Here is a 24,826-nt window from a genome sequence, read left to right on the forward strand (position 1 = left end):
GTCTTGCATCCAAGGGTACCAGCAGAATTAGTCTGACTATCTTACACAGCCTTGCATCTTTAAGGGATCTTTAAGGGAGAAAGACATGCAGAAGACCTTTATTTCAGAGGACAGAAAATGCAACCACTGCTAGGGCTGTCTTGCATAGGTACTTATTTTGAAATATGGTTGTTTTATGTCTCAGCAAGCAGTTCTAATCTTGGATGGCTCAAAGCAAGATCAGTCTGTAAAATGGTCCTGCATTCAGTTTCTCCTCATGAGGACTGGGTACAGATTCATTCAAGTGGTCTGCAAGGGAATTATGTATCAACTGGATGTAATAGGCCTGGAGATAAACATTCTTCTTTGATAACAGATCCCAAGGCATAATGGCTGGAAAGCCCATGGAATAAGGCTGCATACCCCCAGTTTGTTGATGTACTACATTCCTGTGGTATGGTTAGTAACCAGATAGAAGAGTCTGGGCCACAACACTTGCATAACAAACCTGAAGAGCATATGTAATGGCTAGTATCCCCTTTATGTTGATGTGTTTTACCTTGCCTCTGTTATTCTATGTGACCAGAGCTAATAGGAGGCCATGTGTGCTCCACAAACAGGGCTAGAACCATATGAGGTCAGGATATCATCTGTTGGGCTACACAAATGGCATCCTTGGGTTGTTTTTCACACACCATCTGAATCACTTGTGGGTATGAAGGATAAGTGAAATAACTCTCTTTCTAGACAGCAACAATGCTGGCACCAGAGGTTTTCACAAAACAATGGAATTAATTTCCTCATGTGCCACCTTGCCAAAGGGACCAGGACATGGGAGACTGTCATGTATCCTAAAGCCTTCAGCATGGTCCTTTTCATTGGGGGATATTTATTGGGCAGCCTTGGAAAAGAAAGAAAAGAGAATGACAGATTTTCCTCTGGAAGGAACATCCTGCAAGTCTTTGTGTCTTGGATGGTCTCCAGAATACAGTTCCTTTATGAAAGGTTGAGGCTGGACTTTGAAAAATTCAAAGAGATCCCTAGTTTGGTTAAGCAATATACAATGTACTTTAATGCCTTGGTCACACTTCATGGAACTTCACCTTTATTAGGCAGCAATCCAGTTAAGGGTAAACGTGGAAACCTTCTACTCTGATGTGGGCAAAGATCAGAGCTAAGCACTTCATGAATACCTGAGACCATGGCTATCCCAAATGGTAACAGGTGAACAGGAAGCATTCTGTCCCTACCATAAATTGCAGGAATTTTCTATACTCCTTGAGCATGCAGGTAAGTGTCCTTTATGTTCCGTGTAACAATGAAGGCACCCAGCAAAAGAAGATAAAGTAGGGTCTGCAGGTTAGGCATCTCCAATTTCTTTACTACCAGTAGGTTGTTTAGCCTGTAGAGGTCCAAAATGTTTTTTTACAGTCTGTCTTTTCTGTGAAACATGAGCAGCCTGGTGTCAAGTCCTTGCCCTTGAGCATTTCTACTGCCACTCCTCTGTTAGGATAGGCTCTGCCACAAGTAGTTTCTCTGTTGGAATAGTGATGAAGGATGGAATGGACCTGAGCTTGATTTAGCACTCCAGTTTATGGCTCGTTCACCTACAAATCCTTAATCATCTGAAATCACTGAGATTAGAAAAGGGTCAGTCTTCCTATTAGATGATGGGAAAAGTGAAAGGTGGAAACAGAAGGGGTGATGGGGTACTAAGAAACCTGTTTGCCAGGTCAGGGGACTGTTGCCTCTGTCCCATCCCGCTGCCACCCTTGGCTTCCTCTCTACTGAACCTTCTCAAATGCCCACTTTCTCTTGAATTGCAAATGTGTTTATATTTAAAAACAAAAGATTTATGGTTATAGCTTGTACAAAAGAATGAAAACTCTGTTTCATTAAATAGTGTTGCCCTTGAACATTTCATCTAAGGAAGGTTTTCAATGTAATTAATTGTCTACGGCATGTTTAAAAGCTGCCATTTTAATGTCTTCAGGCAAGGGATAAATCCTTAGTCACACATGCTGTCTGATAACCAAGACTGAGGTCGCTGCCTTACAATAAGCATCTTAGTGTCACAACTGCATTTGATAGTGTGCACATTAACTTTTAAGGCAGTCCACTGGAATTTTGCAAGGTCTGCATCTGAAACCTCCTAATAAATATTTATTTATTTATTATTTATTTATCTTTGTTTATCAGGAAAGCGTGATTGTGATAAGGCCCTTTTTCAGCAGGTGCTCAGGAAGAAATGCTCCAATATAAATATAAATGATATTAGACACATTAAAACAAATAGTTTTCAATTTAGTAGCTTTGACTTTGTTGTAGTTGTTATACAGAAAGTGAAAAAAGTGAAACATTTCTGATGCATACACAGGTGAAACAATAGAAAGAAAAAACAAATTATGTATAGATTAGTATCCTCAATTTGTTTTATAATGTCATCTTGGTATTAGAGTGTGCGCTAGACAATAGTTCTATTACCCAGAGCAGCAGCAGTGTAAATATTCTTGTTAAATCTATCCATTATAAAACCTGTGTTGTTTGACAATGGATTATAAGTAAGCATCAACTTTTATCCTCTAGCTACATCCACGGAAATCTCAGCCAAACCGGTCACCACATTCTTGTCTACACATTTGATTTCTTTCTACCTGATAAAAGTGTCCTGGGTTCATCGGTGCTGGTGGCCGGGAAACCGATTCTAATGAGATGCAACTGCAAATGTCCACATTAGCAAAAGAATGGATGTTCACTTGGTTTCTGAATTGTAAATCCAAGTAACAGTTATGGGAGGCAGAAGGTGCTCAGGCCCCTCTTTAAAGTGAATCTGCATTAAATGTTTCTTCAAAGTAAACATCCCACTGGGGAAGAGTCTGAAAGTAAGGATTCATAATCACTGGTGTCAAAAACAAGGGACGAGAAAATCTAGGCAGTATAGATCAAGTCCTTCACCATGTTGATGTCAAACTTGGACAGTAGTTAAGATGGTTCTCTCCTTCTCTTACTGGGAAGAACAGTCCTAGAGTCAGAGAGTTATCAAGGGTCCATAGTTCCTTAACAAAAACATCAGAATATCTACTGAGCTTCTAGAAGAATGAGGAGCAAACTGGCCATCTAGGGGCACCAGAAGCTCAGTGTTTGTGACACAACAGCTAATTCTAAAGAGGTTTGGAATGAATGACATGCCTGACATAGCCAGCTTCTATTCATAAGTATTTGTGTGTGTGTTGTGTGTGTGTGTGTGTGTGTGTGTGTGTGTGTGTGTGTGTGTGTGTGTGTGTGTGTGTGTGTGTGTGTCTGTCTTGCAGAGAGAGAGAGAGAGACAGACAGACAGAGAGGGAAACTAAATACCTAAACACCAAAAGCAATGGATTAAAATAATACATCTGAATAGCAAATGGCAGTAACATAGAAATCCAAGAATATTACTCAACACCTTCTACTTACATATGCTAACTCTGCAGTAACACCATCAAACCACCATGGAGAAAGGGAAAATTCTGTCTACAGCAACAGTTCTTCACATTCTCCATCTGAATCATTTCACAATAATCAAACTGTAACTGTAGTTCACATAAAGTAAAAACAAAGCACCTCCTGAACAGCCATCAGTGATCCATTACCTAATGAAAAATGTTTTTACTAATAGTACCGTTACATAAGACACTTTGCCAGGGTGGTGCAGCGGTAGCATTGTCGCCTCACAGCAAGAGGTTCTCCTGTTTGATTCTCGGCTGGAGTGCCTTCTGTGTGGAGTCTGCATGTCCTCCCCACGGTCGAGTGGCATTTGAAAGACATGCATGAATGGGCGAGCCTTCGCTGAAGGTTGGGCATCGAGCTGGCATGTTGGCACCATGAAAATCTACTGCCAATCATTAGCAAACTGGAGTTCCACTGAGGCGACCTCTAAATGGGAAAAGCCGAAAGAAGAACAAACAACAACAACCGTTACATAAGACACTTAGACAAACACTACAGACATGCACAACACAAAAAATATCCTTTTACTTTATTTAGCTTTAACTCTAAACTGCAAGTACACTCTCTCTCTCTCTCTCACACACACACACACACACACACACACACACACACACACACACACACACACACACACACACACACACACACACACTCCTTCTCCAGTGTCAAAACTTCTGGAATATCTGAAATTTCCAGCATTAAGACAAAACCTCACTTACCTTAACCCAAAGCACATCTGATCCACTCAACAAACTCTTCACTTGACCAAACCAATGTCCGATGTAACAATACAGCTGTTTCGGCTATCAAACAAGTCAAAATTCAACAGACTTAACTGCTTCCATATGTCTACCTATGCATACATATATCTATATGTCTCTCTCTCTATATATATAATTCTTAATCATACAAACATAAAGAATGTCTCCATAACTGAAATAACACATACAAGGTACAGAAGTAATTATACAGTAATAGATGCTTCTTATTTGGCAAGACAAAAACATTCACAGAGGCTCTCAATAATAATCTGTCTAAGCAACAGAGACCTCCAAAGCAGAAATGCAAGCAACCTCCATCCCCCAACACAACCCAAATGACACATAGCCCATAGACTCAGTGTGCCACTCAACCACAGCCAATAAGGCAAAACAACGTACCCAACACACTAGTCATAGGTGACTCTATAGTCAGGCACACTGATGTCCCTCTCACCAGGCTAAACAAGGAGAAGGTTACTGTCAGCTACCTGTCGGGTGCCAGGATCTGCCACATAACCCATGCACTCAGGTCACTCCACAACAAGTACAACTATGACTCTGTCATTGCCCATGTTGGTGTGAACGGCCTGAGATGTACCTCCCTGGACTACATGAAAAGAGACATGGAAGAGCTCTCCGATCTTGTAGCCCAGGCAGGTATGACCCTAGCCCTGAGTAGCATTCTGCCATCACCCAGAATGATGCCGCAGTACAAGGACAAAAGGATTGACTTCAACAATTGGCTAAGCTTCTGGTGCCATTCTAAGGGGATCCAGTATCTGTCTGCCTGAGATGACATGGTCAACAGACCACAATGCTTTGGCAGAGATGGCCTGCACCTGTCACCCCTGGGAGTCTGGATACTGGCTAAGGTTCTTGCTGCCCCTGTAGTGCCTTTTTTAGGCAAGGTTCAAATGACAAATTCACCACCATAACAGGAATAGGCAAGCAAAAACTGAGGGTGATGCTATTCAATGCTAGAAGTCTAAATCTCAAAATGCACTCACTCGAGGCACTCCTTAAAATGGAGAACATCGATATCTGTGCAGTGACTGAGACCTGGTTCAAGGCTCTAGAGAGCACCCCTGCACTACCAGGCTATAACTCATACCACACTTTTCAGCCATGTAACCTGGAGCAGAACACGAAAGGCGGAGGTGTGTCCATATTCATTAAGGATATCCACACCTCCAGACTGGTTGCTCAGCATAATGCAGCCGAGGTTATCCAAGTGCAACTAACTCTGGGCAAAACTGCAATCTAAATTGTAGCTTGCTACAGATCACCCACCATGTCCCAGGATTCCACTCCTCTTTTCTTGATGTACTGGAAAATATTAGGGTTCAACAAAACACCCTAATAATGGGCGATTTCAACTACCCCACCATTAACTGGGAAAACTACTCATGTACCAACTCCTTTGCTCAACGCTTTCTGGAATTCATAAACTTCAATGCCCTGGATCAACTTATCCACACCCCCACCAGGGGCAACAATATCCTAGATCTAGTCATTACCAACATGAGTGACTGGTGTTCCACACCTGAAGTCAACGCCTCATTGGTCCGACCCGACCATAAGCTAATTACCCTAGATATCCACATCCTGCCCCCACCCCCCATTAAGGAAACCATGGTAAAAAAATTTCTCTAAAGCCAACTTCATGCTTCTTACTTCATGACACCCATGCAAATGGACAATACAGTTACGACTACTGAATCCTACACAATTGCACTTTATAAGCACTTACACGAGTGCATGGATCGTGCTATCCCAAACAGAACCAAGATGCTATCTCCAAAAAAAGGAAGCCAATCTGGTGGTCCCCTGCCATAAACAAACTGTACAACAGAAGGAAGAAACTGTTGCAAAAGAGAGTAAATTCTCATGAGTGGAGGAGCTCCCTGGTCAGCCTTAGTAAGAAGCTGCGATCCCTGATAAAATCCTCCAAAGCTAATTACAAAAACAAAATTGCCACTGATTCTAAAGACAACCACAAAGCATTCTATAGCTATGTCAAGAATCTCAATGGCAACACTCAGATCTGCTCTGAGTTTCAGCACAATGGCACTAAATATACAGACCCAACTGATATTGCCAACATCCTGGCAGATAGGTTCAGTGCTAACTTTACCCCCCTCTCATCCCCTAAAGAGCCCATCTCTATACCGGAAGAATGCAAAGTTCTTGTAATCACGGCTGCAGAGGTAAAAACCACACTCTCCAAAGCCAAGAACACAGCATCCATGTGACCAGACAACATCCAAGGCTGCATTTTACATTAACTACAGAATGAACTGGCACCCTACCTAAGTACCATGTTCAATCATAGCCTCACCTCAGGCTTTGTACCTGCTGAATGGTGCACAGCGAGGGTTATCCCACTCTACAAGGGGGGAACCACCACGGATCCTGGGAACTACCGCCCCATTAGCCTGATGAGCCTGGTCTGCAAGACCATGGAATGTATTATCATGGAACTTATAAACAAAGACATTGGTAATCTCAAAACTCTGGACCCCACCCAGTTCGGGTTTGTAAAAGTCAGATCATGTCTCCTAAACCTGACAGACTTCTTTGAAGCAGTCACCAAAGCCGTGGACAAGAGTAAGGTGGTTCACACAGCCTATCTAGATCTTACCAAGGCTTTCGACACCATCCCCCACTCTGGAATTATAGATAAACTCACTAAACTAGGTATAAATCCCTATGTCACAAGATGTGTTGCCAACTGGCTCACTGACAGAACCCACACTGTGAAAGTAGCAGACTCCAAATCCGACTTCAGACCAGTGACAAGTGGAGTACCACAGGCTTCAGTTCTGGGTCCTCTCCTGTTTAGTATCTACTTCTCTGAAGTACAGGCTAACACAGAAGGTCTTTGGCTAACGAAGTTCGCAGATGACTGCAAACTACGAGCCATAATCAAAACTCCTAACGATGTGGACATCCTACAAAAGGGCCTCACTGAGACAGATGCCTGGTGTCAAAGCCATGGCCTCAAGCTCAGTGCCAAAAGTGCATTGTCATCCCCTTTGGTAAAAACTCTGAACCCATGAACTACAACATAGGTGGTAGTATACTTAACACCGAAAGTGTGATAAAAGACCTTGGGACACAGGTGGACAGTAGATTCTCCTTTGATAATCACATTGCCACAATAGTCAGGAAATCCTTCTACGTGGCACACCTCATCACAAAAGGTTTCTCATCCAGAAAAAAAGAGGTCATTGTTCCCCTCTACTCATCACTCATTAGACCCATTATAGAGTACAACGCCCCTTTTGGTATGTACCTCACAAGACATCTACAACAACTGGAAAGGCCGCAGAAATACCTCACAAAGAGGATTACCGGCCTCAAACAGATGCCCTATGCAGACTGTCTCAAAAAACTCCAGCTTTACTCTGTCACATATCGCCTACTCAGAGGTGATCTCTGCCTAACATACAAAGCTATGTCAAACCCAGAGCTGTTGGATATGCTCTACTTAAAGAAATCCTAATCCCTCCAAGCTACACACTGTAGGGACCTAAACCTTGTCATCACAATAAACAGAACATGCCGAAGGGATAGATTCCTGTCCCAGTGACTTCCCATACTCTGGAACAAACTACCTATCTGTGTCAAACAAAGCTCCTCATTAGCAATCTTCAAGAAAATTCTTGATGACTGGATGGGAAATAGGACATTCACCCCGGGGATCACCTCTGTGGCTCTGCTCGACAGGAGCACAGGAAAATAATTTTCTTGGGTGGCAAAAGCCACGGTACCTTTTTGGCTCAGCTTGTACAGGCCCCACGGATGATAGCCTAGTACCTACCTATGAACCTATGAACTTACAACAACTGGAAGACAGCTGAGTTGACGAGTTTAGTTTGGATGACAAATTGACATGAAAATGTTTAATTAATGTCAGAATGGTAGCAAGGGAGTTTGCTGCTGAAATGACCAATTTTACACACTGAGCTTCATTTGGTGGTAATGCCAGCCCTAAACTGAAGATTAATCAAACTTTTGAAATGACAGACTTTACAGTGAATAGCCTTCCGCTGCATGTATTCCTACTGTATGTTTGCATTTTACAAGTACACATCTCTCCAGCTGCTGCCTCCTACACACTAAACACATGTACACATTATTTTCAGTTGTTGCTCACCATGCATGCCATTAAAGGGTCTGTGCTGTAGAAATTGTAGGCATTTTTCTTTGCTTTTCAGCAATAATGTTTCTAAGAGATGTTTACAGGAGGTTGGAATATACTCAGCTGAGCAAACTCTATATGCCAGGTTATACCTGTATATGTGGTGCAGAAAAGTCAGCAATAATAACTGCAAGAAAATGGTGTAAGCTGTTAACTAATTGCTACGCTACAGTTTTTAAGTGAAATGCATAGCAAAAAAACATTAACAGCTAAATACTTTGTTTATAGCGCAACACAAGACTCAAATGTGAAGAAAGTATTCAGTACCCAAAACCAACAGCAAAAAAGAATTTATAAAATTGTACATGCATGAACAACTCCTTAAGCTACAGCATTTTCATGAACAAATGCAGAATGCTGACTAATTTATGGCTGTAGCAGTATCTTATTGTTGTACATGTGTAGACCTAGGGATTTTGAACTCCATCATTCTACATCTTGCCCTCAGAAAGGTGAAACTGAAATGCACCTGAAGAAAACAGATTGCACAGACATAGTCAGGTTCTGAAATACACTGGACTTGTCTGAATGCAGACTTCTTCTTCTTCTTCTTTCGGCTGCTCCCGTTAGGGGTCGCCGCATCTGTTTCCATTTCATCCTGTCCTCTGCATCTTGCTCTGTCACACCAACCACCTGCATGTTCTCTCTCACCACATCCATAAACCTTATCTTAAGCCTTCCTCTTTTCCTCTTACCTGGCAGCTTCATCAATAGCATCCTTTTCCCAATATACCCGGCATCCCTCCTCAGCACATGTCCAAACCAATGCAATCTCGCCTCTGACTTTGCCTCCAAACCATCCAACCTGAGCTGACCCTGTAATATACTGATTCCTAATCCTGTCCATCCTCATCACCTTTAACTCTGACACCCCAAGTTCTGACTCCTGTCTTTTGGTCAATGCCACCATCTCCAACCCATACAACATAGCTGGTCTCACTGCCCTCTTGCAGACCTTCCCTTTCATTCTTACCAGTACCTGTCTGTCTCAAATCACTTCTCCACCCATTCCACCCTGCCTGTACTCCCTTCCTCTCCTCTCTTCCACACTCACCATTACCCTGAATTGTCGATCCCAAGTATTTAAACTCATCCACCTTTGCCAGCTCTACTCCCTGCATCCTCACCAATTCTCTATCCTCCCTCTCATTCACACACATATATTCTGTCTTAGTCCTGCTGACCTTCATTCCTCTCCTCTCTACAGCATATCTTCAACTCTCCAGGGTCTCCTCAACTTGTTCCCTGTTCTCACTATAGATCACAATGTCATGCACAAACATCATAGTCCACGGGGACTCCTGTCTGATCTCGTCTGTCAACCTGTCTATTACCACTGCAAATAAGAAAGGCTTAGAGATGGTCTTTTATGTAATCGCACCTCCACCTTGAACACATCCATCACTTCTACCACAGACCTCACCACTGTCACACCGCCCTTGTACATATCCTGTGTCACTCTTACATACTTCTCTGCCACTCCCGACTTCCTCATACAATACCACAACTCCTCTCTAGGTACCCTGTCATATGCTTTCTCTAAGTCCACAAAAACACAGTGCAACTCCTTCTGATCTTCTCTGTACTTCTCCATCAGCACCCGCAGAGGAAACATTGCTTGTGTAGTGCTCTTTCCTGGCATGAAACCATACTGCTGATCACTAATCATCACCTCCCTTCTTAACCTGGCTTCCACTACTCTATCCTATAACTTCAATTTTATCCCCACAGTAGTTACTACAGCTCTGCACATCATCCTCATTCTTAAAAATCGGTACCAAACTACTTCTGCTCTACTCCTCAGGCATCCTCTTACTTTACAAGATTTTATTAAACAATCTGGTTAAAACCTCCACTGACATCTCTACTAAACACCTCCATGCTTCTACAGGTATGTCATCTGGACCAACAGCCTTTCCATTTTTCAACCTCTTCATAGTTGTCCTTACGTCCTCCTTGCTAATATGTTCCACTTCCTGTTCACTATTCCCACAACATCCAGCCTTCTTTCTCTCATTCATTTCATTAAGCAGCCCCTCATAGTACTCTTTCCATCTGCTCGACACATTCTCCTCACTTGTAAGTACATTTCCCTCATTATCCTTTATCACCTTTACCTGCTGCACATCTTTCCTAGCTTGGTCCCTCTGTCTAGCCAATCGGTACAGGTCCTTTTCTCCCTCCTTAGTGTCCAACCTTTCATACATCTCTCCATACGCCTTATTCTTAGCCTTTGCAACTGCTCTCTTCACCATACGCCTCATCTCCTTATACTCCTGTCTACTTTCTTCATCTCTCTGACAATCCCACTTCTTCTTTGCCAACCTCTTCCTCTGTATACTCTCCTGTACTTTCTCATTCCATCACCATGTCTCCTTGTCCTCCTTCCTCTGTCCAGATATCACATCAAGCACTTTTCTAGCAGTCTCCCTTAGCAGCTCTTCACTGCCACCCAGTGCCTGTCTTAACTCCTCCCTGAGCTCCACCTCATAATCATTTATTTATTTATTCCAGTTTGATTACCGGGGAGGTCCACTAGGCTTGGGGGCCCATTTTCAATGGAGTACCGGGGAGAAAAGCTCCACAGAACAAAGTTTATTAACATGAACATTTTAAAGATAGTTTGCAATACAAACAACAGGTTTCTTCAAAAAGAATAAGACAAACAATTTCAATTTTGTTCAGGAGAAAATAAAACAAGCATATAGCATAATAGCTAGATTTTACTGTTTAGTTACATATACAATCTACATTTGAGAGCGAGGTTAGGAAGGTAAGAAGGTTATCCAGGAGTAAAGGGGGAGGAGAATTTGAGAGGTATGGGCTGAAGAGTACAGTTGTATTTCCTGTTTAGATAGAGGTAGGAATGAAGTTGAGTTTTAAAGTTATTAAGGTTGTCACAGGTCCTCAGTGTGGAGGGCAGAGCATTCCATTTTTTAGCTAGGGAAAAGGATAACAGAAGCTGACCAGCTGGGCGCTTGGGTTTTTGAAAGGTGATCAGGTTTTGGTGGGTAGATCTAAGGGATCTGAGGGGGGTATATGGTTGTAGTATATTGGATAGTGCAGGGCAGTTAGTGGGTTGGAACAATAATTTGCGGGCTGTGGTTATTTGGAGAAAGTCAAGTAGGTTGGGGAGTTCAAGCCAGTTTAAAGAGTGAAGGGAGGTGCAGTGATGAGAGGAGGATTTGGCATTCGTGGCAAATCTGGAGATTTTGTTGTAACATTGTTCCAGTATGGAGGGAAGTGTGGAAGATAAATTAGTGAGCAGAGGAGCTCCATGCATTAGAGAGGGAAGGAGATAGGTAGAGGCAGGAATTAGTCTGGTGGAAGGAGAGAGGAAGTGGTTGTTTCTGTAAAGCAGGCCAAGTTTTATGTGTGTTTTCTTGATGTTTAGCTGGATATGAGTGATAAATTTTAGTTGATCGTCGATTGTGACACCAAGAAGTTTGGCAGAGGGTACGATCTCGATAGTGGAGTTGTTAAGGCTGGTAATTTGAAATCAGTTTTTATCAAGAGGGGAGGATTTTGAGGGGGGGGAATAGAAGGATCTTAGTTTTGCTGGCATTTAGTGAGAGGTGATTTTGGAGCATCCAGTTTTCAGTGGTTGAGAAGGTATTTTGTGTCAGAAATTGGAGCTGTTAGGTTAGTGGCGCAGCAGATCAAAGTGGAATCATCAGCGTATTGCACAATTTTGGTGTTAGGAATGGCTTTGTGAAAGTCATTAATAAAGATATTGAATAGCAATGGGCCAAGTATGGAACCTTGGGGTACTCCAGTGGGAGTAGGAAGGAAAGTGGAGGTGGTTTGGCCCCATTTCACGGCTTGGGACCTATTTGAAAGATAGCTAGAGAACCATGAAAGAGTTTTTTGGGAAAGTTTGAGATTAGAGAGATGGTTTAGAAGCTGGGTATGAGAGATGGTATCAAAAGCTTTGGATAAGTCCAGCAGAACAGAGGATACCATATTACCAGAGTCACGTGCTAAATTGACAGAATGTAAGAAGGAGAGAAGGGCGGTGTTGGTACTATGTCCTGGGCGGAAGCCATGTTGGGAAGGAGAGAGTAGCTGGTGTTTGGTAAGGAATAGCAAGAGCTGCAGGTGGATGCATTTTTCAAGAATATTGGAGACAGGGGAGAGGATGGCTATGGGGTGGAAAATGGAGACATTACAGTTCTTGCCACCCTTGTGGAGTGGAAGAATAAATGCAGTACGCCATAGTTTGGGTACATAAGAGCCAAGAAGGCAGGAAGGACCAAAAAACAATCAGTGACCTGAGGCTGGAAGAGGAGAGCTACTGCTAGGGTGCAGGTATTCTGGTTACTAACTTTGGTTTTCCAGTTATTAACTTTGGACTTTATGTTTGGTAGGGTACACTCTTTAAAGAATATGCATAAGTGTGTGGTGGTAATTCCACTGATTCATTGGTGAAGGGCAGAGACACTTTTAGGCATAGTAAATAAGTGGAGCAGGAAAAAAGGTTTATTGCTGGTCTTTTTATCAGGAGTATGCTGCCACCTCGTGGAGAAAGGAGGGAGGTACACTGAGAAAAAAAAGAGGTTCCTCTAAGAAGTTAGGTTTAGAAAGTTAAAATAAAGGCAGTGAGGGAATTGCGTGAGTAGACTGTAAACAAAGGTTGTGGGGGGGGGGGGGGCAATGCAATGGCCTGCGGTACTGTCAAGCACACCGAGGTAGAATGCTGCTCAAGTTTAGATAGTTCACTAGAATAACATATTTAAGACTGGTTACATACACTGAGTCTCCTTAGCAATGGGGAGACAAGGTCCCAGTATATTTAGTGTAGATCAAGCAGATTGTCCACAGACGTCTTCTCTTAGAAAGGAGGGATATTCTGTTAAATAGTAAAGAAGGGGGAACACCCAAGGGAGCAGCTGTAAAGGAGAGAAGAAAAACAATGTTAAAATGAGGGTAGGGGGAAAAATAGGACGAGGGAAAGTGCAGGAAGAGGTGAGTTCAGGGTAGAGGAGGGTAGTCTTACAGTGTGGAGTAAGAGAAAAAGGGAGAAGGGAGAAGAGTGCAGGCTGTTGGAGCGAGAATTATGAAGCAGAGAGGCAGAGAAAATGGAGGCAGAACAGTTGAGCAGTAGAAAGGTCCACAGATTGTAACAAACTTCTCACTTCAAATCACATACAAACTATAGTTAGGTGACAAGATAACAGGTGCTATGCAAATACACACTAAAAATAAACAGTGACCATGTAAGTCGCCCAAATAGAATAAATAAACAATATTCCTAGGTAGGAGATTATACAAAGGATAATTACAGGTAAATTCAGTTGGTACATTCGGTTATACACCTAATGACAGTCAGTTGTGGCAGGCCTAAGGGAAATTTTGAGAATGTATAATACATTTCAGTGATAACAGTATCTACAATAATACTAATAATACTATGTTGCTAAAATCAACAGACGATAATATTCTGTTATTGGTACGGCTTCAATTGAGTGGAAAAAGACACTGTTATGCAGTTGCAGATTAAAAAGCATTGGTCGCTAAGGTTCTAAGGCTAAATGTCGTGTATGTAGGTAAAAGACACTGATTATGCAGTAGCAGGATAAAAAATAAATGGTCGCTAAGGTTCTAATGCTGAAAGCCGTGTCTGCGGTAAAAAGACACTGTTATGCATTTAACAGTCAAAAAACAATGGTTGCTAAGATTATACTGCTAAATGCTGTATCAGCAGCTAGATTAGGACACCTCTAAATGTAGAGTGAACACTTTTGGTCCCTAGGTAATGGTGCAACACTTAAACCAAGAAATATTGTCAACGACAAACTATTAAAGCTCGCTGAAACACTAGCGTTATGTGCAGCTTCTAATGCTGCTTAACAGACACATTAAAGCAGATTATACGGACATAAAGCATACGCTAAGCAGATATAACAGAAAACACAAAATAAACGCTGTTCTACCAGAGCAATGAGTAATTCAGACACATTGGTGCATAAAATACAGACATAATGCAGTCGCTAAGCTAAAAAGAACAGAAAACACATTAACAGACACATTAAAGCTAAACTATTAAACATTAAAGCAGATTATACGGACACAAAGCAGACACCAAGCAGATATAACAGAAAACACAAAATAAACGCTGTTCTACCAGAGCAATGAGTAATTCAGACACATCGGTGCATAAAATACGGACATAATGTAGTCGCTAAGCTAAAAAGAACAGAAAACACAACAGACACATTAAAGCTAAACTATTAAACATTAAAGCAGATTATACAGACACAAAGCAGACACCAAGCAGATATAACAGAAAACACAAAATAAATGCTGTTCTACCAGAGCAATGAGTAATTCAGACACATTGGGGCATAAAATATGGACATAATGCAGTCGCTAAGCTAAGAAGAACAGAAAACACAAGAATACACGCTGCTCTACCTGAGCAGTGTGTAAATCAGACTCAACTCCAGGTGAGATGGAGTAATTATGTAACATTAAACAGCAATGTTAAAGGCAGCAATAAAATGAGTTTCAATAGTTTTAGCAACATAAACATATTAAACAGTAAAACATTTGATTCTGTTGTACATATTATTTTCTCTTTTGTGCTACACCTACTGGGAAGTGAGAACAGCAGCCTAGACGCAGGTCCAATGCACAGAGGATAGAGGACGCGTGTGGCCCAGATTTAAAAATGGCGCCGCAGATATCACCCCAGTGAAGTAACGTTCAGGGCGGGAAAGAGCCTTTGAGGGAGGGGATAAGTAGGGGGAGATTTAGGAAGGGAGAGGAGAATGGGGGAGGGATGTAGAGACAAGAAGGCGGGAAGGACCAAAAAACAATCAGTGACCTGAGGCTGGAAGAGGAGAGCTACTGCTAGGGTGCAGGTATTCTGGTTACTAACTTTGGTTTTCCAGTTATTAACTTTGGACTTTATGTTTGGTAGGGTACACTCTTTAAAGAATGTGCATGAGTGTGTGGTGGTAATTCCACTGATTCATTGGTGAAGGGCAGAGACACTTTTAGGCAGAGTAAATAAGTGGAGCCGGAAAAAAGGTTTATTGCTGGTCTTTTTATCAGGAGTATGCTGCCACCTATTGGAAAAAGGAGGGAGGTACACTCAGAAAAAAAAGGTTCCTCTAAGAAGTTAGGTTTAGAAAGTTAAAATAAAGGCAGTGAGGGAACTGCATGAGTAGACTGTAAACAAAGGTTGTGGGGGGGGGGGGCAATGCAATGGCCTGCGGTACTGTCAAGCACACCGAGGTAGAATGCTGCTCAAGTTTAGACAGTTCACGAGAATAACATATTTAAAACTGATTACATACACTGAGTCTCCTTAGCAATGGGGAGACAAGGTCAGTTTAGTTTAGTTTAGTGTATAGTGTAGATCAAGCAGATTGTCCACGGATGTCTTCTCTTAGAAAGGAGGGATATTCTGTTAAATAGTAAAGAAGGAGGAACACCCGAGGGAGCAGACTGAGTCTCCTTAGCAATGGGGAGACATCCTTTTTCAACTTCTACAATTTGATCCTTGGCACTGCCCGCACTCTGCTTCTCCTTTACTTGATCACCAATGTCATCCTACAGACCAGCATGTATGACTGCGCTTTGAGATGGCTTTCATCCCCAGTACAAAAAGCATTTGATAGTATCCCACATTCATGGATAAAAGAATGCTTAAAAATGTATACACTGATCGACTACATTACAGTGACCATGAAACAGTGGCAGACCACTTTGCAATTAAGCCATGATAAAGGACAGATTACTATCCCAGGGATAAAAATCCAAAGGGGGATATTCCAGGGTGACTCTCTGCCTTGCCCTTCACCCATTAAGCTATTTACTTAACAGCTTAGGCCATGGCTACAATTTGGCTCTTAGAAAACAACAAGGTGTAAAGACATCTCATCTTCTCTTTGTCGATGATTTAAAACTGTATTGTTCATCAGATGAGGGTCTGAAAGCAGAGATGCAAGTTGTCAAAACTTTTTCAGATGATATAAGAATGTAATTTGGTTTTGATAAGTGTGCAAAAGCAACATTTAAAGCAGAAAAACTGCAGCACCAGGAAAACACCATTTTGGGACAAGAATGTGATAAAAAAGAAATTGAGTAAGAAGGAGTATATAAATATTTGGGAAGTGATGAAGGATCAACAATAAAACATGAACAAATGTGAATAAAACTTAGTAAGGAATACTTTAGAAGACTTAAATTAATTCTGAAAACAGTGTTGACATCTAGGAACAAAATCCAGGCTATAAACCAATTTGCTCTTCCTGTCCTAACTTACAGTTTTGGAGTGATTGACTGGCCCCCAAAATGTGTTGGATAGATTAGATAGGAAAACAAGAAGGATGCTTCATGCTTATCAAATGATTTCTGAAAGTTAGTGTATACCAAGATTGACCCGCGGTAGTGGTGCTGCGGTACCGTTGTCGCCTCACAGCAAGACATTGTCGCGTTAGATTCTCATCTAGAGCGTCTTCTGTGTGGAGGCATGCATGAATGGGCATTCCTTCGTTGAAGGTTGTGCATCAGGGCTGGTAACTCGGCACGTAAAAATCCACTACCAAACATTAGCGGACTGAAGTTTCGCTGTGGCGACCCCTAACCGGGATAAGCCGAAAGACATAACAAAAGTGTATACCAAGATTATATATTCCCTGTTCCAAAGGAGGGATGGGCCTCTTTGAAACTGATTACATGTACAGATCTGCAATCGTGGGACTCCACACAAATCTGCTGACCTCACAAGACCCAAATGTAGTGAAAGTTTTGAAACATGAAGAGCATAAATCTAATATGACTTCTCTGCTTAATTTAGAAGAAGCATATCGGCAGCAAGCAGGATTGGAAATCAAACCAGAAGTAGATAAAAATCAGGCAGCAACTGAATGTGCCAAAAAATAAAAGAAAGAATATAAAGTGAAGGATCAGATGAGAAGGCAAGAAATGCGGAAAAAGCATAAATATAGTTTCAAGTATAGAAAACTTCTGGAAGAACCTCATATCGGTCAGGAATGAACACAGGAATGGTTAAGGAGAGGTGAATTCAAACCAAGATGAAAGGTTACTATTGGCAGCCCAGGATAGTGGGCTATGTACACGCTGGTTTACAAAGACCATTGAACATGTGGGAGAAACAGACAAGTGTAGGTTTTGTAAAACCAAATTGGAAACAGTCGCACACCTTGTTGCTGATTGTAACATACTAATGGCAGAAGGATATACCGAAAGGCATAATAATGTGGCAAGACTGTTGCACTGGGGATTGTGCAAACATTATGGTACTGAAGTGGTTGAAAACCACTGGAAACATGAGCCACAAAGCATCATAGAAAATGATGAAGTTTGTACCACATGGGACCACCCATTACCAGCAGTTCAAAAGACAGATGCTAGAAAACCGGATATAGTGGTCCAAGAAAAGAAGACAGAAGTAGCATTGACCATTGAAATTGCCACACCCAGTGACTACAGTGTCTTGCATACAGACAGACACAAAGTCATAAAATATTGGGATCTACAGGCAGAAATGAGAGCAATGTGGAAGAAAGAAACCCAGACAGTTCCAATAGTAGTAGGAGCAACGGATCTTATAAAAAAGAATCTACAATCATATTTAGATATGTTACCAAGCCATGTAATGCCGTACAAATTGCAGAAGGAGTCATTACTGGGCACATTGTGGGTGCTGCAAAGATCACTTTTGGCTGACATCAAAGATTGAAACAATACTAATTTCATGAACTTTAATCATACTTTGACTTAGGAGGGCCCATTCCTGTCATGGTATTAGAAACCCAAAAGACTTGGAGAAATTAAAAAAGTATTAAACCTCCATCCTATGCTTCCTAACTACACTTTCCAATGTCACCATTTTACAGTCTCCAATCTCCTTCAGACTGGCCCTCCTGCATAGGATATAATCCACCTGTGTGCATCTTCCTCCACTCTTGTACTTCACCCTATGCTCCTCCCTCTTCTTAAAATACGTATTCACCATAGCCATGTCCATTCTTTCCACAAAATCCACTACCATCTGACCCTCTGCATTCCTCTCCTTAACACCATACCTACCCATCACTTCCTCATCTCCTCTGTTCCCTTCACCAACATGCCCACTGAAATCTACTTCAATCCCCACTCTCTCACCCTTGGGTACACTTACCACCACGTCATCCATCTCAATCCAAAATTTTTCTTTCTCATCCATCGCACACCCGACTTGCGGAGCATATGCATTAATAACATTCATCATCACGCCATCTGTTTGAATCTTCATAAACATCACTCTGTCTGACACTCTTTTCACCTCCAAAACAGTCTTGCATACTGTTCCTTCAGGAAAACCCCAACCTTATTTTTCCTCCCATCCATACCATGATACAACAATTTGAATCTGACTCTGATACACGTGGCCTAACTCGCCTTTCATATGGTCTCTTGCACGCACAATATATCAACCTTCCTTCTCTCCATCATATCAGCTAGCTCTCTCCCTATACCAGTCATACTGCCAACATTCAAAGTTCCTACTCTCACTATCACACTCCTAACCTTCCTCTTCTCTTCCCGCCTTTGGGCATGCCCTCTCCTTCTTCTTCTCCTCCTTCAGCCAACAGTACCCCAATTTCCACCAACACCCTGTTGACTAACAGTACCGGTGGTGGTCGTTGTTAATCCAGGCCTCGACCGATCCACTAAGGAATTCTGTACCATTGTCCGCATATGTCATTTGGAAAAACTTTTACACCGGATGCCATTCCTGACGTAAACCTCCCCATTTATCCAGGTTCAGGACCGGCATGAAGAAATGCACTGGCTTGTGCATCCCCATGGAGTCTGGTTACTGCAGTTGTCAGTAAGTATATGGTTTCTCTTGCTGAAAAGCAAATACAATAAAAGGTGCATTTAAAAATAATTAATAAAACTCCATATCTTCAGGACTTTTCTACCTTTCAACAGCCATCAAAAACAAAAGAAGCATAAAATTATGCTGCTCATACCCATAAGAAAAAAAAGACCTTCGTAAAATGTTCATATTTTAAGTTCTGAATCAGCAAGACTGCTGGCAAACTGTGCAACATAAAACTGGGTTAGTAGTAAAAACTTGCAAATTGGTCAATTAGCATAAATGGGTAACTCCTATTTCAAAATATAAACTGCTAGTCCAATAAGTTGACCAGTATCATAAAATATTATTTCTCGTTTATTTATTTTTTGTTGCTTCATTCAGCTGGTTTATCATTGTGACTGAAACTATTACTGACTTTTAAAGGTACAAAGTACAAGGAAAAGTGTGGCAAATGGATCACATGCTACAATGCAGATCCTCCATATTGCTGTTCACTGTTGTGTTGTTTCCATTGGAAGAATAGTGAAACTGAAAACACACAATATCCTGTTTTGATAGATGTTATGTAAACAATTTGCAGAGGGATGCTGTCAAATATGATATTCAAAGGGGTAACATGGATTATGAAATCAACATCAAATGCAAACTGAAGTAGGGTAGAGAAGTTACGTCGACAGACATGGACTTCCGGTTTCAGTGATGTTATGCCCACAAGAAAAAAGATCCTTGATCTCATACTACACTCTCCCACAACCTAACAGCTTTCTGAGAGCTACTAGATTATGATCTGGGGCATCATAATGGTGGAAATCTCCATCTTTCTGCTTGGTCAAGAAAGCAATGGAGAAGAAATGAAAAAATACAAAGTTGGGATAAAAATAAAAAAATGCTCCCTGGCTCTGTGGTGCTGAGGGAAAAGGCCTTAATGAGACCCAAATGACCTAAATTTGAGTAGTGGCATTGGTCAGTAGAAGAGCCAAAAGGGAGTGAGTAGCTTGGTCTAGTACACCCATCCTGGGGGGAAAGAAGGTGATTCCTGGTCAGGCAAGCTGCTCCCAAGCCAGTGTCAGTAGCCAGTAGCCATTGATGATGTGTGTGTTGAGGAGCACTGATACAGATAGAGGGGGTGTAGGAGGTCCTTATGGTACTGTAGATACAGATGTTCATGTCAGACACCATAGTGTGGAGTTATGGCCTATAGAAATTCCCTCAGTTGTAACATACGTACAAATAACCTTCATGGCTGCCTGTATGACAGCCCTTTGAGATGGCTTTCATCCTCAGTACTGTACTGGCAGGGAAATGAATAGGCTGAGTCCAAATGGGGTGTGGGTGACTGTTGCAGGCACGGAGTCAAGAAAATACTGAAAAAATATGCAAATTCTTCCACCACTGGCAGCCCCAACAGCCTGGTGCCCGCAGCATCAGCCCCAGGCACCCTGCCCTTCCTATAGTTCTGCTTCTGATAATCACTTATGACAAAATAACGCCTTTAAGTGTAATTTTTATTCTTCCATAAATTAGTACATCTTAGATAAGCATTTGTATTCACACAGTCTAAATATATAAAATGCCTCCTTCTTCATGGAATACCAGCTACACAAATACACTCTATTCCTTTCATGACATACAATTAGAATAAGCAGTTTGGTGTCCGGACATGAAATGCAGCAGTGACTGCCTTGCTAAGGAGCAGATGAGAAGTGGAGCAGGTCCTAAGAACAGGAGAGCAGTGAAGCCGTGCCATTTCTTTCACCAGATGAATAACTTTACAACATTACAGAGCAGTTTAAAACATTACATGTACCTTAGGTCCAACACATACAAGCTCAACAAAATGTTGAAGTTCCAGAAGACACATTTACTAGTGCTATTACATTTGCCAGCTTAAAATAGTTCATATCATACTGATACATGAATGTTTTCACATACAGTACATAATCTCAGCCACTGCAAATGATTTATTTACTTACCACTGCAAATTATTAACTGTTTTAAGTCAGATTAAGAAATGTTCACCTCTAGCATGACAGTTTTCTGCAGTAACACATATCCGCATGAAAGTTTCTGGACTTCTTTTTTTTTTTTTTTAATTTTTTTTGTTTTCTCATTTCATGCTATCCAAATAAGACTATTCTGCAAATATTAGAAAACAGAGAAACACATTTCTTCAGATATATGTACATGGCATACATTACTATATCCTACAGTGGTGCAATGTTAGAACATATGCTCAAATCCTCAAACAGAAAGATAATTTAATTCAATTTAACAGATTTCATAGAAAGCAGTACGCATGAATACCATTTTTTTGGGATGAGAAATAAACAACTGGGGAGAGGAAGCATGGGGCAGTGCAAGTTTCACAAAATATTTTAAGTACCTTTAAAGCAACTATGCTTTCCAATTTACGTACACACATTAGTATAATATTCTGAATTTCAAAGTGCTTTGCGAAATGTGGAGGCATTATTAAACCTATCCTTTTATTTTTTGTCTCTGAAAGTGTGAATTATCTCAACGTGCCTGTCTACATAGAAACTGCAAGTAAAAATGTCCAATACTAAGAAAGAAACTCTGGAATATAGCACTGAAATAATTTTTAATAAAATGACTTTTTCCTTTGAAAATGAAGCATTAAAAGTCTGTGCATGAAAACTGTACTGTCTTAAAAGAAGTTGTTAATCAACAGTGGTTCAGGTAAAGATGTCGACAATGATAACCACATCGATACGTGAAGCATCACTAACAAATGACAGCAGCCCTCAGCCTTTGAAGAAAAACAAAAAACAGCAGCCCTCAGCCTTTGAAGAAAAACCACATTGCACAGTGCATCAATGCCAGCCTCCATATGTACTAATTCTGAACTGTTAAAGCAGAGTCACACTACCTTTTAAAATCTTCTCCAATTATACGGTTAACCAGGCAGCGGGTACATGTTTTCTTGATGTACAATTAGTCAGTATTCAACACCCTAAACGGCAACATGCAGAGATAAAAACACGAGGAAAGAAAAGAGACAGAGAGAGAGAGAGAAAAGACAGGAAAACACTTTTACTTACTATAGCTGTCGGAGTTGCTGCCAACACACAGTACAGTACCAATGGTGTAATAAAGCTGTCCTCTTCTGGACCTGGGTATGGCTTCATCAGTTCTCCATCCTGGCAGAAAAAACCCTGGACATGCACCTGGAAGGTGTCTGTGCACTCAAAGTAGTAGGCAAGAAGGACAGTCCCAGCCATGATGACAAGCTGAAAATACAACATGGTCACACAGAGGCATCAGTAAATGTTAACAGTCCCAGACGTGCCTCTATGTTGCTCCAGTCCCACAAAACACCCTCCCTCCATGATCCTTCAACAGCTTCTACTCTGTCATTAGACTCTGCATGCTTCTTTCTGCTAGAGAACATCTGTTATATAAACCTTTTGGCAGACAACACTAATGAATGTCTCAGATCGAAGTAGGACCACAGCACAGCTCAGAAAGGGATTGATGCCTTTAGCAGCTACTTTATCAAAGAGCATATGAGTGTTGCTGGCAATAGGCTGATCAATGCAGAGACGGAAAAGAGAATGACATGTAACATAGTTCTACAAAGGGCTGATAAAGCAAACATTGGCATATGAAATAAAAAAACAGGAGAATTAGTAAAGAGCAAGACAAAATCTTTTCAGCGTGGATTTTTTTAATTTGAAAACTAAGCAGATTACAAATTTTTTTCTACTGATTAATGTAAAACGCTATATGAAAAGCAATAAATTAAACTGAGTTTTTACTTTTCTTTATGTGCAGTATGACTGTATGTGCTTACTTCATGCATGCTTTTATTGTGAAAAAACATCAAATTAAATATTGAAACACACAACTGAAAATACCAGATACCCTTAAGTCAGATGTTCGATCAGCCATGAATATTTTCAACAAAAGTCTCACAGAAACATATAACAAATGTTTCTATCAAATCCATCCAATGTTTTTTTCTGCTTTTTGTACTCTCATTATCTCGGTGCCTACTCACTGTTGCAGGCAATACAAGACCTCCAACAACCACTTCTCTCTATATATTTTTCCTGATGATTTTTTATAATGATTTTCTTCCTGTTATTATTGTTACCTTGATTTATATAAGTAACGTTTTTAAGTAAGTTATTGCTGCCTTATTTACTCAGGTACTAACTGAAAAGGGTTGTTTGGTCATTCCACTTACCTAGTTAACATGAGTAAAAAAGTACATACATACAAACATGCATAACTAAACCTAGTTGCAGTATCCCTTGCAGCTCAAATTTTTTTTCTAATCATCAAAATGATGATCCTCAAGAACCATACCAAAATGATGTTATCCGTAGCCTGGAATCACATGCAGCTGTATTGTAAGAAATAATCACATTTAACATATAAGGAGTCACATCTGCCAAATAGTGCTGCATTCAAATTGTTGTATGACCAAGGAGGGCTTCCTTTTATTTATTTATACTTTTTTTGTAACTCTCATCCCTCATCTTCCACCAGGACTTGAGCCCATTTGTTCCCTTATTATAAGGCAAGTAGAGGTCATCATCTTCCAGGCAGCCATGGAGGTTGTTTAGACCCTTCACTTGCATCTTCCCTTTAGCAAGCTCAAACATCAAGGGTTTCACTTGTTTCAAACTCATGATGTTTTGGCTTCACTTCCCCAGATGAGGGCCTCTCATGTTTAAAAAAGGACCCTTAACTGTTTCCGGGCTAGCAAACTACTCAGTAGCCCTGTCTCCCTCCCAAATCATATAATTCAAGATGCAGACCTCAGGGTGCTTACCTTATAGCTCCATCCCTAGTGGCTGACGTGAACTTGCATCACTGCAAGGGACTGCAGTGCCTTCCCCCCAATAGATGTAGCTTACAAAGATGTACCACACAAAGGCTACTACAATTAGCATGGAAGAAGCAAGCACTTATCAGCGGTCCATACCACTGCTTGTCATGTGCCCATACCTCTGACAGGTGCTGGCAAAGCAGTGAACTGGACCCCCACCAGGATGATTGAGCCAGTATAAGCTTGGCACTCCCCCACTCCCTTATTAGCTTCTCCAGCACATGGATCAGATACTTGATTTCAGATTATCTGGACTATAGTCAGAGCTTTACTTCTGTGCCATGAAGCCCACATCCAGAAGGAATAAGAATTAAAATGGGGGACATGTGAGTGAGGAGTACCAGATGGAGGTGTGTTGGCAACAGCCATTATAATGCTGTTTCAGTATCGTATCAGCTGTCTGTCTGTCTGGCTGCTAGTGTCTACAGATGTTCTACTCCTGCCAATGACAAATCACATTTTTATGTTTATATCAGAGATGAGGGTGGACTGACTTGTAGTCTAGCAGATTACTTTGAACCAACAGCAACAGTGTCAGTTAAAGCTAAAGAGGATTTTATTCAGCATGGAAACTCTTGCTCTCACCTCCAGGTCTGCAGGGTGTAGATCACGAAGTTAAGTCACTATCAGCTGTACTCACTGCCACCCATGCTCAAAAGTAATTTGCTGCCACACTCACTGAAAGCCAGGAATGCTGCTTA

General features: G+C 41.3%; 1 protein-coding gene across 2 annotated transcripts in view; it reads right to left on the reverse strand.

Annotated features, from left to right (window-relative positions):
• Positions 1-24,826, reverse strand: part of PLPPR1 (phospholipid phosphatase related 1) — a 2,199,975-nt gene that overhangs the window by 657,774 nt on the left and 1,517,375 nt on the right. For both annotated transcript variants that reach the window (XM_044068258.1, XR_006364450.1), the window contains exon 5: positions 22,330-22,518. In XM_044068258.1, the coding sequence (XP_043924193.1) occupies positions 22,330-22,518 (189 nt within the window). The remainder of the gene's footprint in view (positions 1-22,329; positions 22,519-24,826) is intronic.

Source organism: Protopterus annectens, chromosome 4.part0 (assembly GCF_019279795.1).
Source record: "Protopterus annectens isolate FY-2018-M chromosome 4.part0, PAN1.0, whole genome shotgun sequence".
Classification (NCBI taxonomy): Eukaryota; Metazoa; Chordata; order Ceratodontiformes; family Protopteridae; genus Protopterus; species Protopterus annectens.